General features: G+C 38.3%; 1 protein-coding gene across 1 annotated transcript in view; it reads left to right on the top strand.

Annotated features, from left to right (window-relative positions):
- The window catches only part of LOC308552575 (sucrase-isomaltase, intestinal-like), a gene marked incomplete at both ends in the record, with an annotated part of 91,275 nt that extends 77,282 nt beyond the window's left edge, over positions 1-13,993 (top strand). The window contains 5 exons of the mRNA XM_081127795.1: positions 10-98; positions 1,743-1,792; positions 1,953-2,111; positions 6,548-6,661; positions 13,958-13,993. Coding sequence (XP_080983921.1) covers positions 10-98; positions 1,743-1,792; positions 1,953-2,111; positions 6,548-6,661; positions 13,958-13,993 — 448 coding nt within the window. The remainder of the gene's footprint in view (positions 1-9; positions 99-1,742; positions 1,793-1,952; positions 2,112-6,547; positions 6,662-13,957) is intronic.
- Positions 13,994-16,051: the final 2,058 nt, after the last annotated feature.

Genomic DNA, 16,051 nt, shown 5'->3' on the forward strand with positions numbered 1-16,051 from the left:
TTCCTACAGCCGTCTGAATCCTTTTAGCCTCATAATTGCTCTAGATGAACAAGGCGAAGCATCTGGCTCCCTTTTCTGGGATGATGGTGACTCTATTGGTAAGTAGACCAACGTGTACAACAGTTGAAATGTTCTGGAATTCAATATGACTTTCCTTAAAATGAAAAATTGGAGGTCCAGGCCAATAAAGTAAGTATGATATAATGGACACCATGGCAAGATTCTGCTTTCCCCAATATTACTGTCCAGGAACCTGAAAATTTTCTCATGTCTGGCTACTCCTCTGGGTTAAGCAACACAGGTGAGACCATTATCTCCAGGAAGGTTCTGACAAAATACATATATTTATGTTATCTCCAAGAAGGCACTAACAAATTACACTGTGGTTACCTGAGAGGACAGAGCATTTACTTATTAGTATGCTAAAATAAAATTTTTCTCAGTCATTTATTCTCTTAGGAAGGAATGGAGATTTCTGTCTTAAGGAATCACTTTCGGTAGAAATTGGTGAGAACTTGGCTCTGGTGGCATAGATGTGAGGCCAGAGGATGGAAGAACTGTTGAGATTCTATGGGGAGGAGACATGGAGCATCGTTTGAAGAATTATTTATAGCAGAGGAAGGGTATAGCTTGAACTGAGAAAACAGGTCAAGATTCAGCCACTAAGGCACAATATCAGTTGTTTTGTTTATCTATTTATCCCATATTCCCATTTTCTCCTTCAGTCTGATCTCATAGGTCAGCAAACTCTAGAAGAGGCTTTCCCCGGAACAATAGAAATGACTTATATTGTTAAGAAGATAAGTACTTACTACATGCACGGATAAATATATTCAAAGCAGCCACATTTTAAAAACCAGAAATGGGCTTTCAAGGGAAGGGCACTGTCCCAGAGACAGAGATGCCTGTGCAGTTACTCCCAAGGACATTTCTTCCATCTTTCTTTCCTTCCCCTCTTTCATAAGCAAGAAAGACAGGCGAGAAGGTGGGTCACTTTAATAAAGACGATGAAACGGTAGGAAAAGAGAATATGAAAAAAATATGAAGGTAAAAAGGAAGGACCACTCCTCATCCTACTGTGGACAATGTGGCTGCTTCTGCGGTGGAAACAGATGGCCAGAGCTTGTATTTCCATGACAATCAGCATTCTTTTGTGTTCTTTTTGCATTCCCCCCCCAGGGAATCACCTTAGGAAGCACTGATTAAATCACTAACACTTGAAAGGTGGTTTTTAAATTCCAGAGGACAGGGATTGAAATCAGAGAACCAGGGAGAAGGGTCTCTCCATCCCTCTGTGGTAGAGAGTTTGTGTAGATGGACAATGAAAGAGAAATGGGGGGGAGGCTGTCTACCAAGTTTTATGCTACATCCCTCCTGACTGAATTAAAGTGTTGAAACATGTCTAAAACAAAGCTCCTTGCTCTCTATTTTTCCGGATAAAGTAAGGATGGAAACCGAGGGGGGAAGCGGGAGGCATGGTGAGAGGATGAGGCTGGCTTCACCACGTTAGCTATTGTTCATTTTCCAAAGACCATCATGAAACATCTAAGTTTGAGGCCACTGATTATTCACTTTTTCTTCTTCTTGGCAATTGTGAGGTAATTTAGAGGATTCCAAGAAAAAGGTTTAGGCAAGATCTGTGGACTTTGGAGTTTGACTGATCAGAATTTAAATTTAAAAAAATAGTAAACGTAAAAGATAAAATTGACCTTTGTTTTCTAATGTTAATACTTATTTTGCAGATTCTATTGAAAGGGAAGAGTACTTTTATGTTGAATACAAATTCAGTAACGTAAGTTTAAACATTCAGTGTCTGTTCTGACATAATTGTTTTTTATGAAGAAAATATATTCTAAAGGATTTTAAAAGTATTGGCAATTCTCTAATTTGAGCTGTAAATTTCTGTGTATTATCATGATTTGTTTAAAATTCTTTTCTCTCCTCAACAACAGAGAGCTCTGAAAGCAACTGTGATAAAAAACGGCTACCGTGGAATTACAACTCTGACATATAGCACTATTCAGATCCTTGGTTTCACTTCAAAGCCAAATGCCATTTTGATGAATGGGAAAACCATCCCAAGCAACACAATACAGTATAATTCCAGTGGGGTAAGGTTTAAACACTGTTGACTTAAAAAGCAAATTTTCCTTATTAAATCTCTAGGGCTAATCATTGAATTTTCCCTGAATGTTACTTCCTTGCAAAAGACACAGATCACATTTCTAAAATGACAACTTGCATGTTTCTGAAACTCAAGGAAGAACAATTAGCATAGAGTTTTATTTCTACATAAAAGTATGCCCATGTCAGGTCTAGATACTTTATTGAATTAAGTATCACAGACAATATCATGCAAGGCTGGTGTGTTCCTTAGCCAATATAACATCAAGGATAAATGGGTCGCTGAAATAAATGTTTATAGAAAACTGGAAGTGAAGGTTCTGGATAGACTGTATTTTAATTTCTTAATTTAACAGATGAGAAAACTGAGCATCAAAGGAGGTGAAGTTACTTATGAAGGTCATGTACTTTAATAAATGATGGAACTAAGTCTTGACCTTGAAACTCCTGAAATTTCACAGCTCTTTCCTTCTACTCTGTTCCATTTGGAAATTAAACATTTATTTATGGAGCTCCTAGTAAGACTTTTAAAATGTGTATTTGCTATAAAAACATGCTCATAGATATAAGACATAATCCCCATCTGTGAAGAATTTAATAGTAAGCAGAGTAGACACCACAGCCTTAAATAGGAGGAATCTATAGATTTCAGAGCTTCTGAAGCCTTCATTTTGTTTCTAATACCTTTACCATACAACGTAACATAATGGTTTTTTATACTTGCTTATGATACTGAATTTTCATTTTCTTCTGTAAAATTAAGAAATAATTGATGACAAAGTCATTTGAATAATAATCTATTCAAAACTTACTTTTTTCTAATTGAATCGATTTTCAATCTGGGGAATTTTGTTGAGTAAGTTGTTTAATATTTTAATCATAATAATCTTCATTATTTGAAGTTTCATGATTTACAGAAGACTTTTAGCAACATGAACCTGTTTGATTCTCAACATGCTCTTGGGTATAGATCTGTATGCCCAGTATTATCATCCAGATTTCAAAGAGGAAGAAACAGTGTCTTAGAGGGAGTGATGTTGCAGTTAGTAAGAAAGTGACAGGAAACCTGAGCTGTCTTTCCTTTTCCCTCTTGCTCTTTTTCTTTTCTAAGCTCCTGAGTTCCTGGTAAATGAAAAGTGATTGATAGATCAGGAGAAAAAGAAAGAAAAAGAGGGAGGGAGGGAGGGAGAGAGAGAAAGAGAGAGAGAGAGAACGAACTTTGGTTCCATGTATGTGTGTGGCTGATCTTGAATAAGAGAAAATCCCAGAAGAATTTGATAAAGTTCTGTAGGATACAAAGATCTCTTTTGAATAAAATAAGTTGTTTAATTGGAGTAACTTATATTGTTAGAGCCTGTGACTCACTTGATAACTGTAATTTATTCCAATATATATTATAAATTGGATATATTATATATAAAATATATAATACATATTACATGTAAATATTTAAGTTATCCCTTAACACTTGATTATATTTGGTTATCTTTATAACACCATACATTAATTCTAATAACTTCAACTATAACTAAAATTCTTTACATTGACTTTTGCTAATTTATTTCTTCTCTCATCTGTTACAGAAAATCACTTTACAGATATCTGCACCCCTTTTCCAGGAGTTGACCATTTCTTTTGACTACTGAACAAAATTAAATAACAACCAAAACAACAATAATGAAAAGTTATCTACTGTAGTTATTTCAGACAACTAAAAATTATTTGAATAATATAGAAATTGTTGTTTAATTTGAATAGCAATATTATTAAAGTATTTCAATCTTGTGTGTTGTCTGTGTGTATTACTCAAATTCTCTGACATTGTCTCTTACAAATACTGGGCAAAATTCTGGATAAAACTTCCTCTACCTTATAAGGACTGATGTATGTTGAAATTTGAGCTGATAAGTAAGATTATGTTTTCTAGTCTTCAAAGCAAATCTTTGAAAAATCCATTGTGGTAATTTTTAGTTAAGTAGAAAGCTTGTGAGTCCAATGAAACTGGGTTTCTAGCAAAAGGTAACTTTTTGTATACCCTAACTTTTCAGCAGAATTTTTTAAAAATTGGGAACATATATTTGGTTTCCATTTTATATTATCTGAATTTTTTCTTAGGAGTAAAATAATAAAATACAATGTTTGCTTTTGGTGAGTTGAAGAAATTTCTGAGCACAAATTTACTAGTGGGAGTTGAGCATTCAAAGTAACTCTTTACTTAGAGTTACTGGCATAATCATTTACTGTGTCAAGTTAATTAATTATTCACTGGTGACTAGGGTATTGAGGTGGGTAGAAGCCAAGAGAGAATTTAAGGTTCAAAAGCCAAGTAAAGAAAGTCTTTCATGATTTTCATGAAGGGGAATGAGCAGACCTCTGGGTAAAACGCTGTGGACAGATCAAGTATATGCGCTGAGAAGTGACCATTGGTTTGGTCAAGGTGGATGTTGTTGGTGAACGTGACAAGGGGGGATCAGGTGGACTGGAGCAGGTTCAAGAGAATGTGAAAAAGGAGTGAGTATAGACACATTTTCAGAGGAGCTTAGTTGTATGGGGCAGCAGAGATAAGGCAGTGGTTGGAGGAAATGTGGGTATGAATGTGCTGTGTATGTTGAGTTTTTTGTTCGATTTAAAAATAAACTATAGGCAATAATTTGCTGATGTCTAAAATCGGTATTCAGTTGTAGTTTGTTTGAGTTTAAGACTGAGTTAAAAATAAATCCAAACAAAGATTCACAACACATTCATTGGAATGGCTAAAATCTTCTAAAATCTGGCAATACCAATTGCTGGTGAGAATGCAGAGCAACAAGAATTCTTATTCAGAAATGCAAAACGGTGGAGTAACTTCAGAGGACAGTTTCTTATAAAGCTAAACATAGACTTACCATGCGACCCAGCAATTATGTTCTGAACTCAACTGATTTGAAAACTTCTGTCCACATAAAAACTTGCATGCAATTTTTAATCACAGTTTGATTTATAATAACAAAAACTGACACAACCAAGGTGTCCTTCAATGGGTGAATATATGTATATACGCGGTTACACCCAGTAGTAATGGATATACCCAAGACTCAAATTTTGTTTTTTAATACAATTCTTCAATAAAAGAAACTAGGCATCCTTGGAGAAATGGCTGTTTCTGGGGCTGGGACAGGAAATATATAGGATGAATCTGCAGCATAATGTAGTGCCAAAAAGTACGTAAGTTCGAAAAAGTGACGTGATGGGAGTGTGTCAAAGGGATGCTGGAACCAACTGAAAAAGTTTCCAAAGGCCCAGCTGGAACAATCTGAGCAGCAAAATTAATAACATAGTACTGGATTTTAACCCTAAGTATAAAATAAATATCTATCAATCCATACTTAGATAACTGAATGATTGAAAAAAAAAAAGTAAACGGGAGAAGAGACATATATCTGAGAGAGAAGAATTCCAGATATTTTATGAACAAAACTTCAACTGTGGAATATGCTTAGTGACTTCTTTCCAAAGAGAATATTAAGGAAAAGGGAGGAAGTAAAAAATTAACTATACAAAGAAGAAACCTGGCAAACACTTCCTCAGCCATGTGGTCAAGGTTAATCCTATCAGTGACAAGTGATGTTGATAGTATGTTCTCTGGATATGTAAGGTTGAAAATGACATTTCACCTGTGGTGATCTTCCTCCCCCAAAACCTGTAACCCCAGTCTAATTGTGAGAAAAACATCAGACCTAAATTGAGGGGTATTCTACAAAATACCAGTACTCTTCAAAACTGCCAAGACCATTAATGTCAAGAAAAGTCTGAAAAACTGTCACAGTTGAGAGGAACCTAAGAAAATAATGATGACAAATGTAATGTGATGTTGGATAGGATCCTACTACAGAAAAAAAGACCATCAGGGAAAGCTAATGATATCTGATAAAATATTGAGTTTAGTTAATCACAATGTATCAATACTGGCTAATTAATTATTACAAATGGACCATAGTAATATTAGATGCTAACAATAGGAGAAACTGGGTGTAGGGTATTTGAAGATTCTCTGTACTATCATTGAGACTTTTCTGTAAAGACTTATTTTGGGGCAAAACTTTTTGTAAAATTGCTTTAAAATTTAAAAAAGCTCATGAAAAAAGAAAACATATGGAGCTTCACAAGAGCTCACATATTTGTTTGAAATTTGGTATCAACTTCCCAGCAGGAGTCACGGCAGTCACTGTAAAATTATCTCTTCAGGTCATCATCATTTCAGCTTCCCATTTGTTATGACTTCCTCCAAAGTTGCTGTGGTACCAACATGGCACTTGTAACAAAGTGGCCTGTTATCTTAAGCTTGTACACAGTGTAAAACAATTACGGAAATATAATTATCTTTTTAATTTCAAGAGCTTTCAGCTGTTTACACTATTCTAATGAAACTGTTATTGATATGCAGATTGCTCTAGTATTAAATTTATGTTTGACCCAGAATTATAGAGATGTAATAAATATGGTGCGGATCTACGTAATGATACTCACAGTTTGCAACTCCGAGTATGCCCAGCATGGGGTAAATAAACTCATTTATTTATGAGATCTGTCATGGGCCTCCAGTGTGACAAGCACGTGCTAATCACGGGGGTATGAAGAGAGGACATCATCTCAGACCTCTAGGTTAGTACATTTACATCCTTTCGAAGAAGCCATGTCAGGGCCAACTAGAAAAGAGTGGGCAACTTGTGATAAAGACCAAGTGTCTTGCCGGGCCGGGCGTGGCTCAGCGGCTGAGCGTCGACCTGGGATCCAGGCATTCAGGGTTCGATCCCCGGTCAGGGCACATGCCCGGGTTGCGGGCTCGATCCCCAGGTGGGGGCGTGCAGGAGGCAGCTGATCAATGTCTCTCTCATCACTGATGTTTCTATCTCTCTCCCTCTCCTTTCTTCTCTCTGAAATCAATATATATTGAAAAAAAAATAGTGGTCCTCTCTACGTGGTGGTATTACAACTTTAAAAAAAAAAAAAAAAGACCAAGTGTCTTGCCAACCTCTTTACAAGTCCCAGATGCTGGTCATGAGTCCAGATCCCCAGTTCCAAAAGGCCTTGGGACAGAATAAAATTTCCCAAAGCCCCTTGCAGAGACTCATGCAGATTAGGAGAGACAGTGGGGGATTTTTAAAAACTCTACTTCTTTGATGATCAGGGAAAAGGCATCAAACATTTCTCACTATTGAGGAGCATCTTAGCCTATAAACTCAGAGACTTTTGAAAATTTCAGGAGGAACTTTTAAAGGACTACGTAAAACAAACGTTCTTTTCAGGAGAGACAGACCACACCACATGGCAGTGTCACATCCCATCAGACATTGCATCCTGACTGCCTCCTTGAACAAGCTGCCTCTGCTGTAAGGATCTTTCAAAGGACCCAATTGAATTCTTAGCTCTTTGAGAATATCAAAGTTCCTTCATGCTGCAGTTTCCAAAATAAGTGATTTTATAAAGAGAAAGATTTTAAAACAAATTGAAATGAATCAGTTGACTATCATCTTTAAAATGTTCCTTGAGCCCAGCCGGCGTGGCTCAGCGGTTGAGCATCGACCTAGGATCCAGGGGACGAAGGTTTGATTCTTGGTTGAGGCACATGCCGGGGTTTGGGGCTTGATCCCCAGCGGGGGGGGGGGTGCAGGAGGCGGCCAATCAATGACGATTCTCTCATCATCATTGATGTTTCTATCTCCCTCCCTCTCTCTGAAATCAATAAAGACATATTAAAAAAAAATGTTCCTTGAACTATCCTTTGACACTTTCTTAAACCAAACCAATCTCCCGGAACTTTTTAAAATCTGCGATCACATCGAGCTAGGCCACAAAAGCACTCACGCGACATTCATCAATAACAGCCTATGTGGTTTCTTTGGCTTTTTGGTTCCACATAGTATATAAGACTAATGTATTTATCTTTCCTAGAAATAAGCAATATTCAACAAAAACAAAGTTCAATGGAGACAGTATGGTTGTCAAGCCTAACCATACACAGAAAACATGGGATTAATTTACTTTCAAACGTTTTCCGAAGACTACCGCCTATTCTGAACCCACAGAAAATGTGAATTCAAACAAAGCATATTATCTAGGTCCCTTGACAGCCCCCGTATATGCAATGGGGTGAGCAAGATGAGGGCTATATCACCAAGTGTATTTTACATATTATGAATCAGTTTTTCTTATTTCCAAGCAAAACAAGGCCCTCTGTTTATTTTTGTCAGTGTATTGACTCAAAGCAAGCTCACTGAGCTTTTTCACACCCAGGAAAACAAATGATACTGCAATTGAGGGAAATTAGTGCCAATTGTGCAGCTGCGCACAAGGGCATGTTTAGATCGCTGCCCTTATGGTATGCTTAATAATGGCAAATCTAACAGCGTGGTGTATAAATCAAGGCTTGTAATTTTCAACAAAGTTTTCACTTTTATTTGACAAATTGTGCTATTTTTATTCCGGCTCACAAATTGGAACAGATTCGTGTAAATTATTTAAAATGCATGCTGGGGTGTTCATTGTACCATCGCATTTTTGCATTTGCTTTTCCCATTCCATCTGTCTCTGCCCCCCACCCCCAACCCTAGAGAATTCTGTGTGTGTTAAAATAGATCATTTCTTGAGGTGTTAATTATGTACAAGACAAAACCCAACTGTGAATGGATTGTCATCGTCAAGGGCTTTACAGTTTTACGCTTTAAGTGCTTTCTTATATGTGGCAGTAAAGTGTTCAGAGCTAGGCAGACACAATACCGTCAGTAGCACATCCTACATCCTCAGACATTTTATAGATGGATACGTAGGCGACTTACAGACATACAGACAGAAGGATTCCAAACACTGAACAAATATATATGAAATGAAATGTTCATATTGCATAGAAGTGTGGTATAGACCACACTTCTTGGGTAAACATCCCTCAGAGATGAGAAACAAAGAGGGTGAGCTTTAGGAGGGCTCCAGCTTCCTCTGTGCGCAGAGCTTCCAGGCCATGGCTCACAGGGGGGACTCAGGCACAGCCCGACTGGCCCCCCAGGCCAGGAGGCATAGTCTGGAGCTAGGAGGCCAGGGCAGAGGACCAGGGAGGAGAGAGCTGTTTTATACTTCTCTGAAAGCAGCCTAAGATTGTTAGAGTCAAAGGAATCAAGTATAATTTTAGAAATTGAGCTCTAACCTACTAATCTACAAATCTAACCCACTACCAATTCTAATCAAATTCCAAAATACTTTCATCTTTCAAATACTATGAAAAAGTACAGTTTCTAATCTACAATAGTTCTAACTAGAATCTTGTTCTTTCACACCCTGCAGCTGAACTGGGGGTTATGTCTATTGTGTAGTTCATGCTCTTCAATTCCTCAAACCCCAGCAAGAGGCAGGAATGGCCCTGGCCTTTGCTCTGCTGGTCCCTCTCTGTCCTCTCCCCTCACAAAGCCCTCTAGATTTTCCCTGCCCATTCTCCATTACAAAAACCCAGCAGCCAGTGTCTCCTAAAACTCTGCTCAAGGGAAGGGCTGCTGAGTGTGGGCTGATCTTCTAAGCAGTGTTGGTGGAGGAGGGAACACCTGCATGAGAATAAATCTTGTCCCTCTCATGGAAAGACAAGCTGTCATAGATGCTTCTCATCTTTTTTTATTTTTTTGCATGGAATTAAATAATCTTTTCAATGGGGTGTCCTAAAATAAAATTAACTAAATTCTGGATATTCTGAAGGAAGGCCAGTGCTGAATTTGCAGTTCATAATATTTAAGTGGGTCACTGTTACCAGCCTATTAATTAATTCCACTCCAAGTATTCCTCCAGTCTTCATTTGGAAGAAACAAACTTCTAGAAAGAATTTGTTTTTGACACTTTTCAGTCAAAAAGCCTAAAATACTGAATTTATTTAAAGGAAACAAATTTAGAAGTGGAAATAACATTTCAAACCTCTATTGTTTCTTGAATAACAGGTCACTTATTTTAATCAGATCCTACACACACAAAGATGCCAACTTCTTCCCACATAGATTTTATCAGTAAACAATGAACTTTCAAATAGCTCTCATAACCAGTGAAAACTATGAAGGTAATACTGAGCAGATGGAGTTACTCATATGATGATAACAACTTATGAAAATTTGTTAATCTACATAGAAAAGATGAATAATCACGTGAGATTGTTGCACATTCATGTACTCTAGCTGCCAAGTTCTGGGTGAAATTTCTTGATTGCAAATTTTGAAGCATGAATTTTAAGCTGAGTTTTATAATGGAGGATGATAACCTTGTCAGAATTTTCTTGAGGAAAATACATTATTGAAAAATAAGTACAAGACCACATTCATATTTAAATTCTTTGATGTAATGTCACCATCCAAAGACACAGGATCAGAATAATCTAGAAATAAAAACTTTCTGTCCTCGGAGCTTTGATTTTTGTCTTTAGAGTCAAACACGAGCGCAACTTTAGCTCCCACCTTTAAGCTTGGATGAACTGCATAGCAGTATCTTATCACAGAAATTGCAAAGGTCGTTTATTTACACCCCCTTAGACATAATTAACGACATAATTAGAAATAGGCCATATCACATGGGGGTTGCAAAGATGCACTTACATGAAGCAGTCTGGTTTTCTGCAGTAGAGAACAGCGCGTGTCCCAGGCCTGTGTAAAGGGTCGTACCTGTATTGGGAGAAGTCATGAAACCTTCCAGAGGAGGAAGACAAGGAAAGGGGGTCAATAATAGCACTGCTGGAACTAGACGGAGCCCGAAGCGAGATGGGGGTGCCCAGGATTAGCCATGAACTGCCTATTAGCAGCGCCTTCGACAGCATCCCCAGTGGAAAGGGAGGAAAGCAGGTGCGGCCTCGTGTCTCAGCCCCTTTTCAGCGCGCCCAGTGCTGTCTTTCTGGCACCATCAAGTCCCACAGTAGCACGTCAGAGATGATTGCTTGGGGTCACTGAACCAAATGCCCCTTAAAACTTAGCCTGAGAGCCAAAGAGATCACAGCATTCACAAGACAAAGCGCATGAGCTGTGTGCGGTAGTAGAGATACAGACTATGGGGTTTAGGAAGACAAGTGAGAGCCTGACTCACACGCCCATGAAAGGATCCAGGGAAGTGCTGGGGTTCGGGGGGGGGGGGGGGGGGAAGAAATGCGAGAGAGGCCGGTGGGCTCATTCAGTCTCTGAGTGAGGAGTCGGGTGCTGAAAGTTAGAGAACAGAAAAGGGAAGGGGGTGAGTAGAAACAAAGATTTGAGGCAAAATGTTTAAAGTGTTGGTTTTCAGATTGTATGTCAGTTTTTCTTTTACTGTTGACTATGACTATTACTTTATTCATATTTAAAATTCTTAGATGTGCCCAAGTCAGCTTGGCTCAGTGGTTAGAGCATCAGCCTGTGGACGGAAGGGTTCCAGGCCAGGTTCCATTCCAGCCAAGGGCATGTATCTGGGTTACGGGTTCAATCCCCGCCCAGGTCGGGTGCGTGCAGGAGGCAACCAATTGATGTGTCCCTCTCACATTGATGTTTCTCTCTCGCTCACTCCCTTCCACTCTCCCTGAAAAGCAATGAAAAAAATATTTCCAGGTGAGGATTACAAAATAAATAAATAAATAAAATGCTTAGATGTAACTTCTTGTGAATATAAACTATTTCAAAATGAAAAGTATCTTTAAAAAGCTTTAACTGGGAAGGCACTGTGTGGAAGATGTCTTTACTTTGTTGGTATTATTGACGTGGTATTGGGCTTAAATTAGGTTCATAGAATTAGCTATAACTATTCTTTAAGAATATAACAAAGGCACTTTGCCTTAGAGTCGGTGAGAATGTATTCTCACAAGCTGATCACATTACTGAGATTAGTAACTAAACTACTTAGTGCAATAAATGAATTCTTCACTAGAACTGATATGACTTGTAAATTAATCAGAATTGATACAGTGAATAGATTAACAGTTTCCAGCTGGAAATATTTCTGTGCTCTGTAAAATGTAATGAATTCATTCTAGGTCTTTAAAGTCAAATCTCATACTGCAAAGATCAGAATTTGTGTTTCTATCATTCCTTTTATAAGAGCCTTACCATCACTAGCTTTATGTCAAGTTTAGACTGGCCTTTTAGTGAGCAAAGGAGAATGGAGTAAAACAATTCATATTTATAGAACCCCTATTGTGCATCAAACATGCAGATAGGCCCTTCCATCTTCTCATTACATCTACCTAATCACTGACTGCAAGTCAAGTATTATTATTCCCACTTGAAAGATGGAAAAATTGATGAAAAGAGACTGAGTAATTTTTCAAATGTTTCACAGCTAGTGACTATTTTGGATCATGATTTAAACTCAGATCGGCAGCTCTCACTTAGCTCTCACTCTTCTCCGCTGAGTGAGCCTGGTGCCTGACATTGATTTTGATGCTGGCTTAGTAATTGCACTTGGCAATAGAGGCAATACATCTTTGACTGATCTTTCCTAGTCTGGAAAAGTATCCTGTATTTTATAGATCATTTTGTCCTTTCAGTCTTTCTGTGCTTATGGGGGAATATGGGGGAATGCTTGTACAAATAAGGCCTAATTCCTACTTTAAATAATCCTGGGCACTGTCGTTTCCTTCTGTGTTACACATAAGGGTTCAGCCAGTGGGTTTTTTTTCCCCAAGCACAACCTATTCCCACCACTTCCACAGAGAAAGAATTTATTTAAAATATACTAGGTAGGTCACAGAATCTTCTGGTGAGGCAGAGAAGCAAAGCAGCCAGAAACAATAGCCAACCACATTGTAAAGGACTTTCCTAGCTAAAATGTCACCATCATTGCTTCTTGGATTCTATGACACTCAAATCTGGATGTTAGAACCTCCAGTATTGGTTACTGTAACAAACCAATGCCTGTATCACACCTGCCAGAATGTAAACTTTTCTGACTATATTTGCAGCCACATAATGCACATTTCCACATGCAAGGCTTGTGCAGATGTGTTTGATTTGCAAAATCTAGGATTCATTGTCTTCCTCTTGGGTAACTAGAAGGCCATGTTCATTTGAGGAAGCAGCTTTCAACAAGTGGCAAAAGTAAAATTCTTCCTGGCCTTCATTGGAAACATTATAGTCATTTGTCAGGGTGACTATGCCCTGTAGAAGGATAAATGCCAAGGAATTTCTAAGATAACAGAGCACTGGCCCTGAACTGCCATGAATCCAGAGTACCTAACATGCCTTCATGCTCCATCAGTCAGAGTGGGGACTGTGGAGGCCAGGAGATAAATGGAGTTTTGGCTCAAGTTCCTTTTGAAGTGGACCCCTAGTCCTATGATCCTAGAGTTATCTACCAGGTTTCTGAATTCGTAATTAGAATAGATAACTCAGCACTTGCTGAATAACATATTTGTTAGCAGCAAAGACCAGCATGACTCTCTAATATGGCACCAGTTCCTACAGAATCATGTAACCATCTTTCTTTCCACTATGGAAAGGGCAGCAATTTGACTTCATGGGATGAGACACTAAAAACATGGATCTGTTTTCCCTACCCACAATGTTTTGGCCAGTATTATAATCTAAAGAGTAAATGTCTTATTCAGCATCATGATATCCAATAACATTGATCTGACCAAAGGACTCCTTGGACAGCAAAATTAGTCAAATTCTTCATTTAGGCTCATACCCATGAAGAGACACAAGCCTTACCACATACGCTGTCAACAGAAGTAGTCGACGTGATAGGGCTGCGCAATGACATAGTAAAGACTAACTTAGATTACATATTTAATAACCAGCTATGAGAAATTGATGTGCTTCTCTAAAATATTCACCAGTATCAGTTTATGGCCCTTTTTTTCTCCCATATTCAGAATATATGGATCCGAGAACTAAAGGTGGAGAAATGATTGACCCTAAGCAAAAAATTTTTTTTTCTTCTAATACCCTTAAGTCTGGACTCTCTTCATTTAGAAGTCTTATTTCTGAGGGATACAAGAAAGGAAGAGAGTCATTATACCGGGTAAAGTGACTGGTTCCAATTATCAATGAAAAAGAAGGCAGGTGACACACAGTGAGGATCCCAGGAAGTGTGGAGCTCAGAGGACTCTCTTGGCACCTCTTAATATTTCCTTACGCAGTGATAGGAAGATAGAAGGCTACATCAGCTCAGTGCGGTTAGGAACACTAATGCCCTAGACCTTTCAGAAATAGAGGTTTGTGCAAACAAACAAAACAAACCAAACTTCAGACTAATTGAAGAATCCGGTAATAAATATTAGAAGAAGAAAGTGAAGAATATAAAAATGGCTTCATGACTGGTTGCAGAAATGAGGGCTGTATTATCTATGCATATTTTCTTCCTTGCTTTGTTATGTATTTGTTTGCATATATTATCTTCCTCTCCACTCTCTCAATTTTATGTAGGATGTGTTAGTGACTTTTTTTTTAACCCTATTCATTCTTGGAAATGTGTGCTTCCTTTGCCTGTAGGGCTCTGGTTAGATCACATAACGAGAGGCAATTATGAGGAATTCTTAAGAAGAAAAAACGGCTATCCTCCAGCAGCAACTGCAAGCATACTCGTGGGCACCCGCAGGCAGCAGTAGCAGGAGCTGTGGAGGGTCTGAAATTGAACCCTGCTTGCGTCAATGTATCCTGCCAGTTTCAGAAATGCTGGCACAAGACATGAAACTCCTGGGTCAGAGAAAAAGAGCTTTATTACTCTTGCAACAGAAGGCAGCATGAGCTTCATGTTCATACCAGCTCCCCTTGAATAAATAAAGAGGAGTACAGAGCTCTTGGGCGACATAATTTAATGATATAAATATTTAAGTTCCTTGTAAATTATATTAAAGCCTAAATACAATGTTTATGAAAATTGCGACAGCATGAACGAAGGTTCAGAACAATGAAAAGTGAAACTAAAGGTGAGAAGTAAATCATCAAAACATGCAGGAAGAGAGGAAACCTCAGTCTAGATGTGTTAGAGGCGTTAGAGCAGGGAAGAGAAACAGACCTCATGATTCAAAGAGCTTTTGGCTCTTCCATTCAAAGTCCACTTACTCTATCACGTTAGAAGTTTAAATCTGTATACGTTTTCATCACGGCACCAATTAATAAATACTTTCCTCTCTGACCAACGGAATTTCTTCAATTTAATCCTGGTATTTCTAATATAAGGAATTCAAAGGTAGCATGTTAGATGTTCTTTTTATTATGTATGAATATGATATCACCAGACTAAAGTCATGTTTGGAAGCCTTTCTAATAGGCTGTGGTTTTTGCTTTTCAGCACCCACTCCTCCCCGCACCCCCTACTTGTGGTTACGGTGCTGCTATTTTCCTTCAGGGAACCGCCTCTTCTCCATTCTCACTCCGTGTGCTTTGATGCATTGACTCTTCTGAGCTCCAGCAGTGGGCATCTGGGAGCTGGGTTTGGGGTGTGGGGGTCGGCTAACCACTCAGGGCATCACATCTCCCTACTTACTGTGATTGAATTAAGATTGTGCACGGGTCTCAATCAGACCTACTGGCATGGACTGAGGCAGCTTTTTACCAGGGTCACCGAGAGAAACAAGTTTTCTTCTCCAGGGTGACTAGAGCTGACTAGGAGCACGGTAATGATGACAGCAGAGGGAAAGGGGAGAGCAAGGTGAGCTCCTGGGTCAAGCACTACTTTAAAAATATTATTTAAAATATTATGACTGAGATTTTTCAGTTTTTGATTCTGTAAATTTTCTTTCTGTTTAAACCAACTGATCAAATGTTCTGTTACTGCAGTTCAAAAAGTATCCTGATTCAACCAATTATTTAAAAGTGGACAGAGTGAATATATTTTTTTAGAAAGGAAGTGGAAGAATTTTATATGTTGATACAAAATATAAATGTAATATCAGACAACTTCAGTGACAGTAATGTTTAAAGGCTTTTAAATTCTATTCATAATGTACCTGTAGCTTTTTTTA

The sequence above is a fragment of the Miniopterus schreibersii genome (genome assembly GCF_964146895.1).
Source record: "Miniopterus schreibersii genome assembly, chromosome: 2".
Classification (NCBI taxonomy): Eukaryota; Metazoa; Chordata; class Mammalia; order Chiroptera; family Miniopteridae; genus Miniopterus; species Miniopterus schreibersii.